This window comes from Haemaphysalis longicornis, unplaced genomic scaffold (assembly GCF_048455015.1).
Source record: "Haemaphysalis longicornis isolate Haplotype H1 unplaced genomic scaffold, Haemaphysalis longicornis Haplotype H1 scaffold_7, whole genome shotgun sequence".
NCBI classification, from domain to species: Eukaryota; Metazoa; Arthropoda; class Arachnida; order Ixodida; family Ixodidae; genus Haemaphysalis; species Haemaphysalis longicornis.
The window spans coordinates 72,360,525-72,383,021 of record NW_027526422.1 but is presented as its reverse complement, the minus strand read 5'-3'; the positions used below and the strand labels follow the sequence as shown (position 1 = coordinate 72,383,021).

Sequence of the window (22,497 nt, the reverse complement as noted above, 5' to 3'; positions counted from 1 at the left end):
GAGGAACATGCATGATGGAAAGGTCCTGACAGGCGTCATTTCGAGAACGATCTGCGCATTTGCTGCGCAGAAGCTTGGGGGAGGAGGGTCCAACAGTGTTTTTTTGTCTCTCTTCCTACCGCATATATACGTGGCGCCATTTCGGGAATGCGATCTGCTCATTTGCCACGCAGAAGCCTCGGGGAACAGCCAACAGTGTTTTATCTCTCTGTTCCTATACCGTGTACGTGGCGCAAGGAACACGAATTTGGAACTTGGCTCAGTACAATTTGTACATTTTGTACAGCGGTGATTCAGTAACTCCGACTGCGGTGAGCAGCAATCTTGTCAATCGCGGTGATTATTATCACCTTACTCGGATCTCGGTGACTCATAAGCGTAGTTAATCTAGCGACATATGGTACTATAGGAATCGCAGTCAAGGCTTCTGTCTCTCTGCGACCATCGAATCTCTCTGCGACCATCGACACCGGGCAATCTGACTGCAAAAAGGAAGGCCTGCCCCCACCGACATGGCCCCCCTTCCAAAAGGCGGCAAGGTTCTGATCGCATCGTTTTGCAGCTGGTTCTTCTTTCTTCGTTCATGTAAGTAGTGAAGCAGCCTTCCAACACATTTTTTGAAGTCAGTTATGTGCGTCGCTAAATTCCGACTGATTGTAACATAAACTCAAGCTCACACAAACTTAGCCGATGAATTAGTTAGGCTTAACGAATACCAGCTTTGGTTTCCGCAAAATACTGAAGTCTGCGCAAAGTTTGTAGTCTACGAAAACGCGAGGCTGGTTTACTATCCCTTTTCGAGTACGTTTAACCTTTGCAGCCCTAATTAAACACAAAGGTGTGTTGTAGGTTGGTTTAAAAACAAGGCTGTTTACGGAGCTTCGTATGTACCCACTCGTGGAATGCGATATTTTGAATGCAGTGAGCTTTGAGGTTTGAGTATAACGGGCCGGTTCACTTCGGAGTTCACTGCGCAAACTTCGCGGACATTAATTTAGTCGTCAGGGCGTAATCATCATATTACGCTCTTGTGCGGCTACGTACAAGTATTACGTAAACGAAGCTGTGCACGTATATCCCCTTCCCCTGAGTGCAAATTGTGCGTTATTGAAGGTCACTCGTCCGCTTGGGAACATTTCTTCTTATTTATTTTATTACGTCTGTCTCCCAACAGGCCATGCAGGTGGCCACTGGGGTTACGGAAAAAAAGGTAACTGCTTTTCACTCTCGTTCACCCGACACATACGGACCATAAACAGCATGTAATAATTTTTTTTATTCAGTCTGCTCAACCTTTCCTCTTCCTAGGCCAGGTTTGAGCACACCCTTAATGGTTTGCTCCGCCTCCCCATACATGGTGGCGCTACGTCGTATTAAGTAATTTTAATTTCAGCCTGTTGTTAATAGCAGCAATAGAATTAATACAGTCGTAGAATATACATTGATAGTTCTGTGATATGACATGTCATCACCCGGCCGCTAGAAAGGGGACACCACAATCAATTGATCGATCGATCGATTAATCAAAAGATGGTTTCTTAGCCTTCCTCTTGCTACGCCAGGTGTCAGCACATGCCTTGTTGGTTTTCTCTGCCTCCTCATAAAGAACCCTTGGAAGTCTTCGGACATAACTCGGAAACAGAGACGAAAAACCCCCGGGAAGCTAGCCATACAGCTCTGCTCTAGAAAAGTTTGAATAAAGTCTAGTGGAATTGAATTAGAATTGACACATCAGCGAAATGTAATTATGTTGATAAAATTACGTCCCACGAAGTTGTATTGTGCCGTAGGTGTTAACGCCCTGCCTGTGCTAAATGAGAGTAAAGGGTTTGCCGCATCTCGCTCGTCGTTTTCGCTAAACAAAAACACGACACTGCGATGCCCCGTGCTTGGCGTTTCGAAAAAAAAAAAAAAAATAACGGGCCGGTTATGCCGAAAAATAGCATGCGTGTCATATGGAAGTCTAGGATCGAGCAGCCGACATTAGTTAAACTTTACCCGCCGAGGTGGCACCGCACAGTGGCTAACGCGTTGTGCTGCTTAGCACGAGGACGCGGGTTCGATTCCCGGCCGCGATTCCCGGCCGCGGCGGCCACTTTTCTGCTGGAGGCGAAAAGCAAAAACGCCCGTGCGTACGAGATTTCGGCGTACGAGATTTCGGTGTACGAGATCCCCAGATGGTCAAAATTAATCCGGAGCTTTCCACTACGGCCCTCCTCATCGCTTGCGTTGCGTCGGCGCGTTGAACTCTACAATCAACTAAATCAATCAATTGGTATTAACTTTGTTTCCACCTTTATTTCCATCACATAGTGTCATGTACGCCTGGGCCGCAGCAAAAAAAAAAAAAAATGTGTCCGTCTGTACGTGTGTTCGTTCCGAAGCCCTTTATCACACTCATAGACTGTCCTGCTAAGTCTAGTGGTTAAGTTCCAAAAGCAATGAAGACGGCCGACGTGTTATGCTGTGTGCCAGTTTCTTACAAACCTTGCTAATGCCAAGGTGTGCACGTTCTTGATCAATGGTCGGTCAGGGACGCCTTTCACCACACTTCGTCGCTGTTCTTCATAGTTCTCTAAAAGAAGGCCTAGACTTCTTTTTTTTTTTTTCTGCCACGGCTCAGGAATCGCGGAATGGTCCCACCTGAAATTGGACACGCAGAACCAGTGCGACGGTTACTACCAGTCACCCATCGACATCCACACCGAAGAGACCACCTATTCACCATCGCTGGGCCCCCTTAGGTACATCCACTACAAGGACCGGCACCGCAACGTCGCCATTACGAACAACGGCCACACGGGTACGTGGAACGTGGAACGTGAACGCGCATCCATCGGTTGCACATTCGCACGAAATAATCTTTATTATGGGTGGTGAAATTGCAATTTGCAGAAAATGATACACTTCGTTGCACACCCCTCACGTTATATACAAATGGACAGCCCCTGCAGGGTCCGACCTCCACCCCTGCATGCCCACACTGTGGTTGCGATGGCACACCAAATTTATTTCATCTAATCTGGCTCTGTCCCGCCTTCGACAGAGGCCGTGCGCTGCTTTTAGCCATTGGCCCGGTACCTACATTCGAATCCGAACACATACGCCGGGTGCGGGAAGATCCACCAACCCTTGGAATGATTGCCGAATTTACCCTTGAGAATGGTCTTTTCAAAATGGTGTAGCAGTTTGTCCGACTCCCCTATAGAGTGCACCACACACGCTCCATATGCCAGGTTTATGCGTGAAAAGTGAGGAGAAAAAAAAAACGAGTGAACTGTGAACTCCATATGAACAGCGAGCCTTTGCGTGAATACGCAGAGAACTGCTCTTTTCCCTACCTTTTTACCTCTCCCCCCACGGCATCTGGCCTCCTTACCTCAATAAAGCAATTATCGCTCTCACTGATCGTGGGATATTGGCCTGATAAGCACAAGAAAATCAAATCTGATAATTTATCCGGAAGTTTCAATGGACGGTGTGCCGTCCGAGACCAGCGCGAAGAGAGAGAGAGAGAGAGAGAGAGAGAGAGAGAGAGAGAGAGAGAGAGAGAGAGAGAGAGAGAGATGAATCATTTATTGAGCTGTAAAGATAGGAGTGGATCCTCAGTTCAGGAAGCCATGTGTGAACGTGTGTTTTGACAACGTCGATGAGCGACAATTTCTGACTTTATGATGTGCATATATAAGTACACGGAAACATTCCATTCTATTACTGCTGACAAGCGACAATGGATTTCGATTAGTTTATAGTGTTCTGGTAAATAATAAGACTCACACGCGATCGCAAGAAACTTTCACACAGGGCTAGTACAATCGTCCGCCACAGAGTGTCAGAGTCGACTGAAAAAAAAAAGAGGCATATCACATAACTTCCGACTCACTGACCCAACCTTGCCGAGCTATTAACTTGGTCAACATTTAAGCTAAAGAGTTCGTGGTACCCGGCCCCCAGTATCGCCTTGCAATCGAGCCGTTTCCCTTCCTTTGATGGCGCAGTGTACGACTCTTCTTATTTTGATGGTAACGGCTCCAGCGAAGGGAGAAGGCTGTAAGTTTTTTCTTTTAAAACTTCTAACCTCAAAGAACTGTTTGGTGGGAGCTGCCTATACACGGCATATTTATACCCTGGAACTCTTCACGTGTAGTCTCCATCACTTCTATCCGCCCGACATCGTTGTTGACATTGCTATTGCTGTTCTTTGCGCAGCTCCCCACCCTCCATCATTTGTTATTCTGTCTGGTCATGTACACAGAACCCTAATCTTTTCCCCATACCAAATCCTACCTCCACTTCATTGGAAAGGAGGCTGGCCGACTTAAGTGCAAAAGTGCAACGAGGACTGCTTAAACGCGCAGAGATGGACTGGGGGTTCCTTGAGAGTCACTGAGTAAACATTTGTTCCTGAAAATTGGGTGAGGACGAAGGAGGGTGTTAAAGAAGACGGGAAAGGGTGGTTATCCTAGTCCGGCAGGCCATGTGCCACGGCCGCTGACCTAGCCCGTTCGACCAGTGTAGCCTGGTCCTTGAGCTGGCCGTGCGCAGCACGCACTCTCACTGCTCTATAGGTTAGATGGGTTGGGGGTGAGGGGTCAGTAGGGCACTGACATATCAAGTGGAGTGTTTTCAATGAGGAGTTGCCAATGGGGAGTTGCAGTGTGTGAAGTTTAGGGAGTAGGTGGTCAGAGATATGTGGTATATATAGATGTTGGTGGTTGTAGAAAAAGCTGGTCTGTAGGCGGCACCAGATCCGTGCGTCCGCGATGGGAAGGAAGGGGTGAGGTGGTGGGTAGAGGCGGCGGGACTGACGGCAGTTGGAAAGTATGTCGGAGAAGGTGGGAAAAGGGGGGGGGGGGGGGCAAGGGCTGGAGATTAGGGGTGTCTGGTTATGGTGGGTGGTTCAGTCCCTCCGGCAATGTCCGGTAGGTTAAGGCGCGGGCAGTGGCGTGAGCCACCTCATTCCCTGGAAGAGACGAATGCCATGGGATCCATACGATACTGATGTCTGGTAGTGTGGGTCGTTGCGTGAGGATGGAAAGGGAGAGATTGGTGATGCGACCCATGGCATAGCGACGGCAGGTGGATTGGGATTCAGTCAAGATGGCGATGTACGTAACAGGTGAGGTGTGTGTGCAATGGTGAGGGCGATGGCCGCCTCCTCCGCAGTGTCAATAGATGTGGTGCGTATGGTGGCTGTAGTGGTGGTGTTGCCTGTTGAGCGTATGATTGCGATGGCGTGTGCAGCGTGTCTGCTGTATGGGGCGGCGTCTGTGTAGTAGGTGGTGGGGTCTGTGCTGTAACGTTGAAGTAGTAGTCGTGTGCGTTGTGAGCGGCGCCCCTTGTCGTAGATGGGGTTCATGTGCTTTGGTGGGAGTACTTGGATGGCAACGAGGGTTGTGGGGGGGAGGGTGCAGAAGGTTTCGGGAGTGGCGTTGGAGGGGTAGCCGAGGGGTGGTAGGATGGGGCGGCCACTGGAGGTAGCTTGCAGCCGCTGGCGTTGACTTGTAAGGTGTGCTTCAATGAACTCTGGAACTGTATCATAGATGCCCAGCCGAAGGAGGCGTTCCGTCGAAGTGAAGTTGGGAAGCCCAGGGGCTGCCTTATACGACTTTCGTATTAGTGTGTCGAGTTTGGAGATGTCCTGGGATTTCAGAGCGAGGTATGGGAGCGCTATTCACAATGCGGCTCGTGATCATGGATTGCACGATCCGGCAGGTGTCTGTCTCCCGTAGTCCGTGTTGACGGGAGCATACTCGTTGGATAAGGTGAGTCAGTTGGGTGAGTCAGGTGAGTCAGTGTGATGGTACTGCACGCCGAAGATGCGTAGAGTTATGACCATTGGTATGGGCTGGGCGTCGATGGCGACCGTCGGGTCGGGGGTGGGCTGTGGGCGGCGCCCGCTAATTCTGTCGCGTAGTATTCCTTGTAGCAGTTGCTGGCCCACATAAAAATAACGCATACCCATTCAGGGGGATTGGTCAAGAAAGATGTGGAGCATATAATTATGGAATTGCTCAGCGCCATGAGAGCTCAAGGAACGGTAAAAATAAAAAATTGAACCCAGTTCCAACTACTGGGAAATCTGCCGAAACAGTGGAACTGAAGTTCTCTTGTGTCGCCTCGATCATCAATGGGCGCTCGCCCGAGAATGGCAGCGTCGTCGCCGCACAAATTCTACGTTTCGCGCAAAGGAATCGGCAGCTAAACGTCAGCGGCGGAAGGCTCCCTCCCCTCTTCTCCGCCCCTGCGAGGCCACTGCGCCCTCTTTCGGGGGGTCTGGGAACCGGTTTTTGGGAGGCCGCCGGAGGGTCTGGGAACCTGCCCTTGCCCCTGCGTGACGCGCGACCTACAGCAGATTTACGAAAAGGAAGTCCAGCAACAGGACGTTCCCACGCGCGACAGGAAGACCGGGAACTACCGGTTGCATGCAGCGCGGACTAGTGGTTAGCTTTGAACACTGCCGCAAGCTTCTTGGTTAACTGCTAAAAAGAGGTGACCCTGTGGCCTAGCGGGTAGCGTCATGGCTTGTAACGCTGTTCGAGCCCCCGAATTATAACTTTTGGGGGATGTTTTTATTGCAAAATACTGTGGTTGATTCCTCTGTCATAGGAATCGGTAAAACACAAAAGTGCAGCAAAATCTGCAGCTGAGCATGATTTGTGGGTCGGCGGCTGTCTTGTGGGTGTGCTTGGCGAGCGACGCCCTGCTGGCGGGTCGCTTCGGCAAAGGTGCACTGGCGTCATTTCCGTGACGGATATGACGTCAGTGAAATCTGGGTATATCCCGGCATAAAACACTTTCGTGTTAAAATACAACACCGAAAACGAACAACACTAAGTATAACGTACCCTCTAGTACTAAATGTTGCTTCCCCGCAAGAAGACCCTGTGTGCAGGGGTGCACCCTTTACAGGCTGCTTGCTTCGTTGTACTGGCGTCACTTCCGTGAAGAATATGACGTCAGCGAAATCTTCGCGTCGCCTGGAATTATTATTATTATTATAATTCTTTATTCGGAAGGGGTGACTCAAGGTCTAGTCAGGGATGGGGAAGGCGGTCCTCCGTAAGCACGTCCTCCGTAAGGGCAGCCCTTGCTCTTATTTTGTGTAGCAGGATTTGGGCCCCTCTGGGAAGTCCTCCTGGCAGTGGTCGTGGGTCATGGGGTGTAGCAGCACGGAGCTCCACCCTGCTCTCTTGCTTGGCAGCGGCTCTGTCGTCCGCAGGGTCTGGGTCGTGCCGTGCTGGGGGAACAGGGTGTAATGGGTCGGAGCGGATACTTGCTTCGTCGCTCGCCCACAACAAAATGCTTTCTTAGATCAATTCTACGCATTATTTTCGTAAGCAAGGGTCTTCTAGGTCGGCTTAGTTGTGGAGAGTAGTCTTTCTCCACGTTTAAAGTTCCGCATCGCACCGGAAGTGCCCGTTCTGCACTGACATGGATATGGAAGGTCGCCTCGGCTGCCGCCTGCGCTCGGCTTCACGAGCACGACCCTTCCGAGGCCGTTTCAGTTCACACTGCAATAGCTCGGACAGTCTCCCCAAGTATGTATATGTTGCATGAGTGGGTATGAGCCAGGGGCTGTTCCTTGTTGTGGTGGTTGCTGTTGACGGACACAAAAAATCCTGCCACCCTCCCAATATGCAGCTTTGCTGTAAAGATGAGGGAATCAGAAATATAATAAGCTCACCTTCTCACACAGACATGCACACATATCCGCGCCTGTATATACGTAGACGCACGCACGCGCGCAAACACAGACGCTTAAACTGGTAGATAGCGAAATCATTCGTCGGATGCGTGCTTACTAAAAATAAAGGAAGAAAAGGCGATGGTGACAACCCCCGAAAGATCGCCGCTGCATTCGCAAGATTCACGTTGTTTTCCAAAGCACCCGAAAACGTCTCCGCCAGCCGACGTACGAATAGGCGCTCATTCTGACGTATACGTGGCCGCACCTCACGCGGCGTGCTGCGGCGTTGCAGTGGTGGTGACTCCGGAGGAAGACAGCGAGACGGCGATCGCTGGAGCAGGCCTGCCGGGGATCTACAAGCTCGTGCAGTTCCATTTTCACTGGGGTGCCCGGTCCGGCGTGGGCTCCGAACACGTCATCGACGGCCATCCGTATGCCATGGAGGTACGCCGACGCACTAGCCGTGCTCGTCTTGCAAGTACAGTAGACTCTCGATAAACGGAACTTCAAGGGACCCTAGAAATTAGTTCTATTTAACAGGAGTTCCGTTTACTGCGACAGATGTGCAAAAAGTGCAAATTTATGTGCCCTGGAAGGTGAATGTATATAGGTAGATTTCAGAAACCAAGAAAACTATTCGGAATTTATACTCCTGCTACACTAGCGTCCGAATGTCATTTGAACCAAATGTCATTTGACTCGAATGCCAAGTTCTGCTACTACACTAGGTTTTGAAATGCCATTCGGCTCAAATGACATTCGAGCCAAATGAGCACCAAGAGAGGCATTTGGGATTTCGAATGCCATTTCGAGCACTCTCGCACGCAGCGTCTTCGATCGGCAAACAAAAATATAATTCTTCCGTACGTAAAACAAACAAAATATTTTTGTTTGTGGAGCATTGTTCATTGTTGATTTACCTAAAATAAAATTTTCATACTCTCAAAACTAGTGGGTCAGTCGCAAAAAAAAAAAAAAACACGCAAGACAGCCGCCACATTAGAGTCAAAACTGGTGTCTCTTCTAATTTGATATCATTTTACTGCCTTGAACTGCTCCTAAATTTGATTGTTGTATTATTGTACGAAAACGGAACGGGGCGACAACAGCGCCACGACAGCACGGCGAGAATTCTTTCCTCCATGACGGCGAGTAATTGGGAAATCTTTCAAATGCCATCGAAATTGTAGTGTAGCACGGCGAATTCTGAGTGGCATTCGAAGCACCCCATTTGAGTTAAATGACATTTGGTTCAAATGACATTCGGACTCTAGTGTAGCCGGGATATTAGGTACAACAACTATTAGGGATTTAGGCACAATATTCACAAAGTTTATTTGGCAACAGGTAGTCACTGTGCACTACAAATGCGTCAATTTGGTTTGGACAGGATCTTCATCAGTTGATGCTCATGGCGATGTACCTAACAAGAAGTTCCATTTTCGGTTCCGTTTACCCGATGACGCGGAAATTTTAGTTCCGATTGCCGAAAGTTTTTTAACCAACCTACTTAGAGGCTGCTGTTCCGTTTAAACGACAGTTTCATTGTTATGAATGGGCCAAGGACCACGCAGGCAGGCAGTAGACGAACACTGTTTAACACGTCGAAGAATATATTTAAGAGGACGGAGGACAAGCACAGGACAGTAGACGCTGGGACGTTAAAGACAGGACGGGCTTGGGTCACACGGACGCGCAGCCCGTAGTTAGATGGTACACAAAATAGTCTCGTAGTTGGGAAGGTCCGAGAGCAATGCCGAATAGGCAAGGTAGCTCACGTCCAGTCACGACGCGTTTCTAACGGCTCCAACAGCAGGAACGGCAGCGCCCAACAGCCTGACCGGAACGTCAGCAGTCGGCACACCAGAGCCACGATGACGGCGCCCAGACGCGCTCTCGAGCCTCGGCGGAGGGCGGCGACGGTTGTGCTCCAGGTGGCCCGTGGACCAAGCGTTCTCCGGGGTAGTTCCCACGCAACTGCGCCCTGTTCTGCCGCTTCGCTTCCAGCCGTTCGCGTACCAGCTTCCGCGATCACTTACGCGCGGCCCCTCTTCTTTGTCATCGTCGTTGTCGTTTTGGCTGGCTCACTCGCATGGCCAATCACTCTCGTGGCCATTCGTCACATCACCCCCACCTTAAGAAAGTTGTTAGGGGATCCAACAACTATTCTACTAGTCACTTCCCCTGGTCATGGTCACAGCGCACTCACGCACAGCATGCCGTCAGAAATAGTCAGTTGCATGATGGCTTGTCGCTGCTGGTTCACACGCATGGAGTAAAGAAGCGGGCCAAAGGTTTGTTCTCAAACTGCCAGTCAGTAGCTTTCATTAAACCGTGTCGTTGAGCATGTATGCAGCGGCAACTTGTCCGTCGTTCTCCGGCTGCAGATGTGGCATGAGCGCACAAACCGCTTAACATCATTTTGCAGATCCGGCCAGTAGAAGTTGTCTAAAATTCGCTGACCAGTCTTGCGAATGCCCGCATGTCGAGGTGTGACGTTCTCATGTGCCGCTCGGATGATGAACTCCCGGAAGATTTTCGGCACTACCATCTGCTTCACCGTCTTTCCCTCTGCAAATTGGCACTCTCTATATAACAGGCCTTCGCTTTCGAGGAAAGTGTAGCGGTGACCTCGTGCGGACCGAGACTCCCTCCCAACTTTTCGGTAACAGGACCTCAAAGTGTAGTCGTTGCGCTGCTCTTGGGGTAGTCGATCTCGATTGTAAGGAGTGCACGAAGGCGGTGGCACGTTGGACCGTGTGGTCTGCGGTCGTTCAGTCCTTGCAACAGCGGAAATCAGATAGCAAGGCTCCGAACGTAGTGTTCGTCCCAGGCTGCTCTTCGGTGTTTCCCTGTCGCCAGCCACTTCATACTCCCAGTCACGATCTGGGTGGTGAGGCTCCCTGACGCCTGGGATATTGCCGAGAATCAGGTCGTATATGGGACGACTCATGCAGGCTGCGGTGATCTCTCCCACCAAATAGGGCGTGTGGACCTGGATCTTTGCTTCTGGGACTTCCTGGACGGAGCCGTCAAGAAGAACAACTCGGCGTGTCACCCCAGTCAAGCAGTTGTCGTCGACCATATCTCGGCGGACGATGGCTGTGTCACTTCCAGTGTCTCGAAGCACGCTGGCGAATTTTCCTAGCACTCGTCCAGGAACAACTGGCATTCCCTTGACGAGAAACGGTGAATTTCTACCGCTGGTGTTAATATAGTTGGAACCACGTCCAGTTGTGCCCGACATCTGGTTCCTGTGGAGCTTGGTTTTTGAGACTCTCTTTGGAGGCTTGTAAATGGCACATGCGATAACATTATCTTGGTCTCCTGACCCGCTTCGACAATTGTCGGAACTGCCACCTGGGCGGCCATGCTTGGAGCAGTTTTCATGTTCTTTGGTCACAGTGCGACAGACTTGCGCGCGTTGTCGACGACGATCGCCTAAGAATACTTCTGTGTTGCCTTTCCCCGGTGTGTTGGCTGCACCCTTCGTAATGTCCGGCGCGTCAGTTGGAAGCTTCCCTAAGTTCCCAAAGCTCTGCGCCTCCAGGAAACAGTCCGTGACGTCTGCCAAGGCATCCAGGGTGGCACACTCGCGTTCCTTCAAGAAGGTGACGAGACTCGGGTGGCAACAACAGTAGAATTGCTCCGAGATTAACAAATCGCGGAGACCTTCGTAGGTCTTGGAAATGTTGGCCATTTCCACCCAACGATCGAAGTAGCTGGAGAGCCTCGCCGCAAAGTGCTTTCCCGTCTCGCCATCTTCAGCCCGGGCCTCCCGAAACTTCTCCTGGTACGCCGTAGCCGTGAATCGGAACCTCTGGAGTAACGCTTTCTTGACCTTGGTGTAGTCAAGCGACTCCTCTGCAGTCATGCGGCCAATCACGGTCAGGGCTTCCCCGGACAAGCACATACTCAGCCCGACAGACCATTTGTCCTGCGGCCACCCCTGCCCCGTCGCCACGCGCTCAAAGCGCTGCAAGTACGCGTGTAGATCGTCGCGTCTTTCATCAAACTGTGGTAGGAGCTTCTGCGAATTCACGACGGGCACATTCGGGTTGACTTCGTTCCCGGCAGTAACGGCGTTGGTGGTTTGTGACCCTTCTTGAAGACGAATCTTCAACCCCAGGATACGCATTTCCCTCTCAGCAGCTTCACGGAGTGCCTCTCTTTCAGCTGCCCTCTCTGCACGCTGCTCCGCCCGCTGGGTTTCGATCCACTGGCGAAGTTCCAGTCCTGAGAGACCAAGCTGCGTCCCGATCGCCACTAGCTTCTCGACATCCATGCTTGTCTTCAGTGACGTGTTCTCACAGCACTCAACTTTCTGCAGATGTTATAGGTGGGATCCTGGCAGGCTCGCCACTTTTGTTATGAATGGGCCAAGGACCACGCAGGCAGGCAGTAGACGAACACTGTTTAACACGTCGAAGAATATATTTAAGAGGACGGAGGACAAGCACAGGACAGTAGACGCTGGGACGTTAAAGACAGGACGGGCTTGGGTCACACGGACGCGCAGCCCGTAGTTAGATGGTACACAAAATAGTCTCGTAGTTGGGAAGGTCCGAGAGCAATGCCGAATAGGCAAGGTAGCTCACGTCCAGTCACGACGCGTTTCTAACGGCTCCAACAGCAGGAACGGCAGCGCCCAACAGCCTGACCGGAACGTCAGCAGTCGGCACACCAGAGCCACGATGACGGCGCCCAGACGCGCTCTCGAGCCTCGGCGGAGGGCGGCGACGGTTGTGCTCCAGGTGGCCCGTGGACCAAGCGTTCTCCGGGGTAGTTCCCACGCAACTGCGCCCTGTTCTGCCGCTTCGCTTCCAGCCGTTCGCGTACCAGCTTCCGCGATCACTTACGCGCGGCCCCTCTTCTTTGTCATCGTCGTTGTCGTTTTGGCTGGCTCACTCGCATGGCCAATCACTCTCGTGGCCATTCGTCACATTCATTAAAGCGATTTCCGTTTATCGAGATTCTGATGTACATGCGCAGCCACTTCCGCGTGGGCGTGACTATATGAGGATCGGAACAAGCCGCAAACGAAGTTTGAATGCGTAAAAGCGTTCTTCGCCGAGTACTCCGCAGCACCAACCATGCAGCACTCTGCACAAGAATGCGAAACTGGCGATGATAGCACATTTGATCGTTATAATAGCGTAACAGTGATTATGGGTCGGTCGATATCTGTAAAAACCAAAAATATAAAATTGAGAAGTAAGAACAACAAAAAAAATGTCCATTTTACGCTGCCCTCACGCGACGAAGGTAAAAAGGGAAAACCCCGAAAAAGAAAAAAAAAAAGTCGGAACACTAAAGCAGAAAAAATGGCGAAACTTGCGCCAACAGTGCAACTCCCTTCATTTGCAACATTTAATCGTTACTAATAGTGTAGATTTGTGGTCGACGTAATAAAAACTAACTGCAAACTGGCGGCGTAGTAATGCCTTTACCTTAGTAGGCAATTCTCGAAATTTCTGTACATTTTGTATCCTTCCAATAGGTGACCTACAAAAATTATAACACTTCGCTGCGAGGGTTGCTCAGGTGACCTATAAGTTTTTAAATCAAACTAAACAGTTATTTGACGGGTTTTAAAAAAAAACTTTGTACCATGAAATAAAGAAATAAGACTATTTAAAGCAATAAATAGGGATTAATTTAACAAACAAAGCCTCTGAAACCAACTGGCAAGCAGCTGCCGCCAGGGGCGCAGCTTACAAAAAGAGTTCCTCAGCAGAAATTTTCATCGCCAAAGGGACCTCCTAATCGGCCCCGGACGACACACCTTTCTGTTCTAGTACACTGTAGCTCAATGCAGAGGGGAGGTAGTGATGGGATTGTGGCGGGGGCAAGGGTCGACTGCCTGGTATGTAGTGAGGGGAGTGTCACAGTGCGGGCAGTTACGGGGGAAAATAGACGGGGCGTTACGTGATAGGATTGCGTAGTTTCCGTTTCCGTTTTACGTTTGGAGTCTGCGATTACAAGAAAGCAAAAGAATAGAAGAAAACAATCCCCTCCACGCGTGCCCCGCCAATACCCAAAAGGAAAAGACGACGAAAAGCAAAAGGAAAACGAAATCAACGCAAAGAGAAAAGTGCCATGACGATGGCAATGAGACCACACCTTCGCGTGATTGGAGACGTATACAGAAGGAAACATTATCACGAAAGACCTACCTTTTAACACAGAGGGTCGGACAGCTTGACATAAAATGTGGTTTTTCCGCAATTCCGCACGTAAGTGAGCACGTGTCTGCTTGAATTTTATTTCTTCGAGTACGTAAAGACTTTCGCCTTGGGGTATCACTTGTGTCCTATAATTAAATGCGTCTGTATGGTATGACTATACAATATGCGTTTATTTCACTGAACCCTTATGTCCGTTTAAGCCCACTTCGACCAAGCGAATAAGAACGGAGGGCTGAGTAAAAACAGTCAATCGGGTGCACTCGAGTGCAACCGGGCGACTGAATCCTCCAAACTCTGGGGCGTCGAGCGGGACTAATGTGGGAAATAAAATCGGCTACCACCGGCGCTAGATTTTTATCATCGTGATCGCAAATCCTCAAGCCCTCATATACATATAAGTTGTATTCACTTGCGAGACACGCATGCAGGCAACCATGTGAGTGCGCCGTCACTGCAGGTTACGGGATGACGGGATGGCGGTACTTGTCCGTGCTAAGCACACGATGTGTGTTGGACGTTCTAAAATCTACCTCACCGAACGCAGAGTAATGCCACGACTCCGATGTGGGTGAAATTACTAACCTATCGGTTGACACCACCGTCGAGAATCGGGTTGAAATGGAGCAGACGACGCACGCCGGTGTTTTCTTCTTTTTTTTTTTCTGCGGCGTGAGGGCGTAGTGGCGCAAGCCGCGCCATGACCGTGGCGCTTCGGCGATGTCCGCGGCCGTTTCCAGTGTTTCCAAGCGACGAAATTGACATCTAAGCTATCCAGTGAATACCATCTATACATTCTCGCACCCGACATGGCCCCAAGCTCCGCGGTGAAGCTTCCCACGCGTTCCTGAAGCAGTGTGCGCTTCTGCGGGCGCCGGATGGTGCTTTGCAACTTGGCAATGCCCCATATATGTGAGGGTTGCTTGCTGACTTCCCAAACGACGTGGACACACTGATTTGATTGGAATTATGTGACGTAGAAGGGAATGACACGTCTGCGGCTCACGAATGGCAACAGGCCCTCGCCTATCGCAGACGAGGGAGTGTCCTCTTTGCTTGTGCTCTTTCAGATGCATTTGGTACACATGAACACCAAGTACGGCACGCCGGAAGAGGCTTACAAGCACAGCGACGGGCTCGCGGTCGTCGCCGTGCTCTTCAAGGTATGTGACCCTATCTTATGCCGGCTGGCGCCCAATATTTATCCGGGCACTCCACGATGTGCGACTACTCTAGTGCAGCGGCTCTCAAGCATGAGTGCGTCGGATTGCCCTTTCGGTGTTGGTACAAGCTAGTTCGCAATCCATGATAAGACTTTCAAGTGCCAAAATATTTAGGCGAAGGACGTAAAGGACAGAAAACCCCTCTCGGGCTTGAATGGGGGACCCCACGATAAACTGTGTCAATCCGCGTCATAATGTCAAACAATTTGCACTTGCAGCTAAAGTCGCCAACATAGATGTTCAATGCCGCCTTTCGTGTTTGGTTTTCATGCTGATGAGTGTCGTAGTGTCAAATAATTTGCTCCTTAATGTTGCAGGTAAGTGTCAGCCAAACACTTATATGCTGTCATTTGTGTATCTCGCTTTTTCGCATAGCTGGCGTGTTGTGCAGAAAGCCAACTTGCGCTACGTGGAGAAATTTAATGGACATGTTATGCAGCAAAGCTACCGCTATGCATTTCCAGCATGGTTTGGCAAAAAGGAGTAAAAAATGGGGAGGGAGGAGGAGTTTCGGGGACGGCTTTGAGGACCCCTCAAATGTCCTCGGGGGCCCCAATTTGGGAACCACTGCTCTAGTGCATACATAATTACATGGGTTCCTAGAATAAAAAATGGCGGCGGCTGAACTCGGTTAACTTTGGACATGCAAAGCGAAAGCTTGGCTTAACCTGGTTACGTCTTGTTTTCACTTGGTTAACCTTCGATTTCGCTGTAATTATTACGCTATTCGTCCATAGCTAGTCTTTGTCTATAGTTGTGGTACCGCTTCCGGCGTTTTTCCAGTTGAACGGCTCGCTCTTCTTCTTGGCATTCCGGACCCTGTCAGTGTGTGAAGCAGCTCGCCGGGCGATATCCGCGGGGTGGTCAGACGCCGCTTGCTGACGGCGGCTCAAAGCATCCCGCTCCCGCTCAACACTCAGAGAATAGGGCCAGGCCTCGTCCTTATCCATGGCTAAGCTTGAATGAGCGCGGCGAGTCACGTGGTCAGACAGCGACGAAGCTGTGGAGGGCGCATGCGCCAAGCCGGCAGCGGCGGCGGCGGGGGGTAGCGAACGCGGCTGTCGGCGGAGCTCGGCCCGGAGTGTCACGTGATGCGTTGCCAAGGATACGTTGCAGCGGAGGTCAAATGAAGGTCAAATTCCCCGCGACGGCGAGACCATTCGACGAGACTGGTAAAGCTTTGCTTCAAAAATACTTTACCATAGCGTTGACTTGGATTAATTTGCGGAGTGAAGTGGCTTCTTCGCGAAAGAAGGAATACATGTTTCAGAACCAAATAGCACATGGAGAATAGCACGCAAATCCCTCACTTGCTCCCTCCTAAGATCTACCGACTAGTGAGACAGTGAAGCCAATGTTCGTGGCAACCGCGCTATTCACAGCGCTAATTCTCTTATTCATAATATTTGAAAGAGTGGTCTGTAGATGAGCTTATACATGCATGTCCCTCTGGAATGGTTTTCCTCAATACATCGCAAAATCGAAACACCTGAAAACAGCTGTGCGTTGGGGGAATACCGGAAGTGCAGGTGATTTTTTGAATATTTACGTTCTGAGAAAATTTTTATCAGTTTTTCATCTCGCATTTGTTTAATGCATCGCCCTCTAGCTCAGCATTTTTTTTTAGTTCAGGTGGTTCTCGTTTCTTTTATGTCAATACGAGCAAATGCACGGTGAACAGCCATGTATTTTTGTGTGTGTGTATGCTAAAAACAGCTGTTTTTTTTGTTCCGCTGACAAAGCGGAGATTCTACTCCAATTTTAATTTCTGCACAAACTTCAGGTACTTGAAGCAACGCTTCCAGCATTGCGCAGTCGTATGGCTCATAATACGGCGAATGCTCGCCAACGTTTCCGGCGCAGGTTAGCCGCTTCGACAACCTCGCTCTTGCGCCCATCGTACAAGCGCTGAGACGGATGAACCGCAAGCACTCCACGCGAGGGAAGCTGTGGAGGGCGATCTCGTTCGCGCGGCTTCTTCCGAGAGACGCGCGACGGTACTACCGCTACCAGGGTTCCCTCACAACGCCGCCGTGCTCCGAGGCGGTCATCTGGACGGTGCTCACGAACCCGGACACCATCAGCGAGCGGCAGGTATGTATGCGCGCTGTTCACCCTGCTCTTATTAAAGACGATAGTCTTTCTTGGGCTACTTAAACGCAGAAACTCTGGCCCGTCTGTAAAGAGAATTTATTATAACCCACATATCAGGGCGCACCGACTAGTGATAACAGCGCTGCCCTAAGAACAGAAAATTATCCAATCAGTCTGAAGTAACATGATCATTATACACACTGCACAATTTTTTGGGCATGGTCAACAAGCCACTACAAATCAAATCACACAAACTTCACCAGTGTTCAGAAAAACAGCTCATAAACTAACTCAGCTCAGTACGGCACTAGAGAAACGCTCAGGATGTCACTCCTGACCACTATAAAGCGCGTAGACCAACGCGGCTTCTTCCCCTAGAGCTGCCAACTCATGCTCCAAATGACTCATCAGAATCGACCGGACACGCCACAGCAGTGGGAACATTGCCCGTTGCGGCCGGGCTCGAAGACATGCAGCACTACGATTTCTCCACAGAACAAAAGCACCAGCGCACATCAGAAAGTTGACCAACACATCATTTGAACGAGTGTTCATTCGAAGTGTGAGTACGAACATCCTGCTTAATACAGTCCAGAACGTTGCCGCTACACGACAGTGAAACAAGGCATGTTCTGATGTTTCAGTGTGGCCGCAGTGCGGACACCGTGCGGAACGCACAACGCCGAATCTCGCCAGACGATCACACGTCGGGAGAACTTCCCAGCCACATAACCATCCGAAATCCCGAACATCAGCCGGAAGTGCCGCCGAAGTCAGCTGATGCCACCGGACACCGCGTGACTGGCCCGTCTGTACTGTCTGTAACTTGATTAAGCCACTCCGCCAAAGGGATATACTCAATCTGCGCAATAGTCTTACATACCCACAGCCAAACCTAAACGCCTAAGTCCGGCGGCAATCTTCGTATTTGTCAACATTGGTGAGCAAGAACAAAACATTACACAAATGTGAGGCAGAAAATCAATTCATAAGTGATATTTTCAGTGTTCCTTTATTAAAAAAATTCGTGGATGCTTGTTTTTTGCGGTATCAAATGAAATGCTACATCCACTGCAGAAAACTGTCGCCTGCTGTTGCCTGGCGGAATTTTAAGAAATCAAACGGCAACAGAAACAAAAGGTTCCACTAGGTGGGATCCACGTTTCGCTTGGAATGCACGTGGAGTAGGGCAACGTGGTTCTATAAACATTGAAGTAGGGTGCCTCGAATCACCGCGTCTCCGCTGTACGGCAGCGCTGACATCGAGGTCCCCGGCCTGGAGCAGTAGAACGCGGTAAATTTAAACTGACTTGAGCAAAACATCTAGCGTGTTATCTTTGGAGGAACGAGCCGGGAGAGGAACGGTATCAGAGGTGAGCGGGAAATAGAAGGGAGGCATTTACTTGGCAGGGGCGTCAGTCGACTATCGTCTTTCGTCGGCATTTGCAACGAAAGGAGCAGATACGCGGCCATTTTTTTTAGGCGTACCACAATCTCATTGGATGCGCGGCAGTGTACTTCGAACCTCTGAACCTCCCACATTCCTCGACGTTTTGCGGAATTTTGTTTAAATTGGCTATGGAGACATAATACAACTGCGTTGTGGTTGAAAAATAAAGTCTTTGGTAACCCAGCCACGAAAGTGTTTTTTTATCTTCTTTACCGAAAAAAAAAACGCAAGAAACATTGAAAAATCTTCAAATTTCACGCTACAGTGGCGCAATATGGACAGCAGTAACGCAACAGAGGTCATCTCTATCCCTGGAGATTGTGAGTGAGTGTAAATTATGAGCGAGTTTTGAGAGAATATTTTACAAGGGTGATATTTATAGGGTTTGTACTCGATATGTGTCCTTACCGAGTCCCTCGTTCCTTATCTTTCTGTTCTGCTACATGCATTACGAGGGCTCTGGCTCCAGCAGTCTGGAAATGCCAATTTCTAACCCCGACCTCCGACCACGTCTTACGTGGCGGCCGCTGGGAAGAACACGTTCTACGTCTCCCGCGGCGGTCGAGGGATGGCGCATGTTGACCGGCCTCGGAGCAGTTCTAAATATAAACCGCCGCGGTAAAAGTCGACAGGGGAGCCGTCGCGGAATAGCACAATGGTTAGTGCACCGCACGCGTTATGCGGATATGTGGGTTCGACTCCAGCTTCCGGACAAAAACGGCGGATTTTTTCTCGACTTCTATTTTCGCGTATTTATCACTGTATCAAAGAAACATGACAAGCATACGTCATTCGGCACTATTAAATATTTCGAAAAAAGCCGAATAGCATTGGCAATAGGACTGAAACCTTGGTATACACACAGACACACACACACACACACACACACACACATATATATATATATATATATATATATATATATATATATATATATATATATATCATATATATCAGGAGAGAGAGAGAGCGAGAAACATCTTTATTTGCCCTTCTATCATACTTCCCCTCAGTTTTTTTTTTGCCTTTATTAAAGGAACCATGGAGAGAGAACACAAGTTTGGCTCATTCAAAAGATTGCCTCGTTAGAATCATACTGACACCACTTTTAACGTAAACTTCGCTCAAATAAGCTACATAATTAGGAAAAAAAATGGAATGGCCATGCGACCCACCAGCTCAATATCCCGCAACAGAACCTATGATGTCATACCAGCCAACTCTGAGATTGGCGGACGGCGGCAAAAGCAAACGTAAATTAGGCAGAGCTTATAAGCTTGCCGAACGAGCAATTTTCGCTTAAATGTACGCCACATTCTTTTTAAAGCCCTAAGAATGGTGGGACAAACAGTGGACGTTACGAAAGCACACGTAAACATAGAAGTACCGATGCGTACTGCTGTTAGTACCGCGCGCACTATGCTTGGTTTAGCTGCGCAGGACTGCAGGACTTTGGGATTGTCTCAGACGACACTGGCCGATTGACTAAAGCCACGGTGTCTTACGTGACCATATGTGTCGAGCGAATACTATGTTTCACGAAACGATTATTTTCTCCCTGAACAAAAAAAAAAAAGCCAGGTTTAAATACGGTCAAAAACAAACCAAATGCAGAAAACGACTTGCCACGATATGGTGGCGCCATCTGGGTTCACTAACGGTAAATAAGTCTTCCCAATCGGCGGCAGAGCGGTCGGTTCCTGTCATGTCATTGCAGATGACGAAAACGCACGATTTATCTTGAAAATCAAAATTTCAACTTAAATGAATTAATTTCTCAGTGAATAAAGCATCGTTTGCATCCGGACAAGCGCTGGGGGCACTCTATAAAACACGAGATCTTTCGAATAACACAAACTTGTATTTTGTCTTCATGGCTCCTTTAAGCAATTTTCGTTTTGCTTAACCCCAGCTGGACGCGTTTCGTGATCTGGAAGTGCACGGAGACGGCGACCACCACACGGAGCATCTGGTGAACAACTTCCGGCCTCCCATGCCCCTGCACGGCCGCCACGTGTTCAGCAACTTCCTGTTCGCCGACCAAGAAGGAGAATAATAGGCCTGCGCGTACGCGGAGGCGGACCGACGTCGGGAACGGTCGGGACACGAGGACGCAGAATGCGAGGACTGCTATAGCTTACTGCACACGTCAGGACGACCTCATTTTGGGAGTGGCATGCACGATGAAATATGCTACGCGGGGGAGTAGAATCGGTGAACTCCTAGCTGCAAACTATCGCCCCGACCCACACAAACGCTGAAAATTATTTTCAGAGAAAGACAACAAACTTTTCAATGCCTGTTTTTATTTAACAGACTGGGCCCACAACACGTGGCTTTGTATTTTAAAGCTGCATTAATTAAGCCTTGGCCAAAACCACTCAATCCCAGCCGCATGTTATTGTGCGAATGAAAATAGGAGATGTTCTTTCTTTATATTACTTTAAGATGTCAGGCTTTCTTCTGGGGGAAAGTATAGAAATATTTACTTCTTCCTTGTGGGTCTCCGTGTCTACAGCCCCTCTTTGCAGGACCCACTTAACGCCGCACCCCCGCACAACACACTTTTTTTTTTGTGGCGTTATCACGCGGTTACTACCCGTAGGCAAATACCCTTCGCGGATTTAGCTACGCGGGCAGCCGAAGACTGATCTCATGCACTCAAGGAGTCTAGCACTTAAGCGATTGTGATGTAACACCAAGCACTGCAATCTTTACGTGTGTATGCAAAAAACCGCACGGTTACACCGATGCACAGCGCTACACTGAGTGCCTAATGCTTACGTTTTGTCGCCCTGCGGTGAGACTACAAACTTCGACATGTATGTAATGTAAGTATACGTACGGTCGCAGCAAGATAGCGCGGCGAATGCTTCTTCGCCGACATTGTGTGGCTGTCTAGTCGAATTGCGCTTGTCACGGTAAAAATAAAAGTTTTAGAAACCTCGCTCTTTCTTTGTCACATTTTCACTTTCACATTGAAGTTGAAGTAAGAACGGAGGCACCGACCTAAAAAAAACTGTTAAAAACTTTAAAAAACAACAAACAAGACGTTTCGGCTTCGCTACGGAAGCCTTGTTTCCAGAAGCCGGAACGCCTTGTTTGTTATTTTTACAGTTTTGAAAGTTCTTAGCAGTTTCTATTGGGCGGTGTCTCCGTTTTTACTTCAGCATATCTCCCGACCAGACGGGCTTCAGTCAAACCCTCGACTTCATCACTTTCACATTGCATCAAATCAGGGGCTCAGCCGGGGGGTCGGGGGGGGGGGGGGGGGGGGTTCAGTGTCAGAGCACCCCCCTTAGTTTTGTGATCGCCGCATCCCCCCATCCTTTCCGCCTTTTTGTCGTACACACCGTGTTGATAAGTAAAAAAAGAAATTGGCGAAGAAAAAAGGAGGCTCGAAGCACAGCGAAGCATGAGGATTTTTTTCTATTTAAACACTGAAGGACACACCACCACGCATTGCATTACGTTTGAAATTGTTTATCTACATGTTCCTTCGTCGCTTATCACTGTGGTAGTGGTAGTAATCTTCATACCTATATAGTCGTCTTGCTCATGCGTGACTTCGTCCGCGAGCTTTCACATTTCTCCCTAAGTGGAACACGTCAGCATGCGCTAGAACCGGCTTCGCGAGCTGGGCGTCTGTAGCGCGAACTGACTTGTGCTCCCCCTTTGAGGCGCGGACGCACGTGCACTGTTTTCTTGGTATTTTGTTGCAAACGCCACGCGCAAGTCGCGTGCGCGATAAACGGTGGGAGTAACTGTGACCTAGGCTTTCTGGTGACGCCGCACCAGCAACAACAGCGCTGCTGATAAAATGAAAATGAAGTTTAAAACGAATGGAAATAAAAA

The 22,497-nt window shown here is 49.5% G+C and overlaps 1 protein-coding gene across 2 annotated transcripts; it reads left to right on the top strand.

Moving 5' to 3' along the window:
• Nucleotides 1–80: 80 nt before the first annotated feature.
• LOC144145933 (carbonic anhydrase 7-like) lies at nucleotides 81–21,589 on the top strand. 2 transcript variants are annotated; one of them, XM_077677793.1, is made up of 8 exons: nucleotides 81–311; nucleotides 410–585; nucleotides 1,175–1,210; nucleotides 2,624–2,803; nucleotides 7,983–8,134; nucleotides 14,946–15,038; nucleotides 16,962–17,192; nucleotides 20,555–21,589. In XM_077677793.1, exons 2-8 carry the CDS (start codon nucleotides 513–515, stop codon nucleotides 20,696–20,698), a joined length of 909 nt encoding a protein of 302 aa, XP_077533919.1. In that variant the 5' UTR covers nucleotides 81–311; nucleotides 410–512; the 3' UTR covers nucleotides 20,699–21,589. The 2 variants fall into 2 exon arrangements, with proteins under 2 accessions (XP_077533919.1, XP_077533918.1); XM_077677792.1 differs by having other exon boundaries at nucleotides 81–585.
• The last annotated feature ends 908 nt before the right edge of the window (nucleotides 21,590–22,497 follow it).

What these genes read in the sequence shown, in the direction of transcription:
- LOC144145933 (XM_077677793.1), top strand. Translation starts at nt 513, where the DNA reads ATGGCCCCCCTTCCAAAAGGCGGCAAGGTTCTGATCGCATCGTTTTGC. An exon ending in GTTCTTCTTTCTTCGTTCAT is followed by an intron (nt 586 to 1,174) that starts GTAAGTAGTGAA and finishes GTCTCCCAACAG; the next exon opens with GCCATGCAGGTGGCCACTGG. An exon ending in TCGTCGCCGTGCTCTTCAAG is followed by an intron (nt 15,039 to 16,961) that starts GTATGTGACCCT and finishes TTTCCGGCGCAG; the next exon opens with GTTAGCCGCTTCGACAACCT.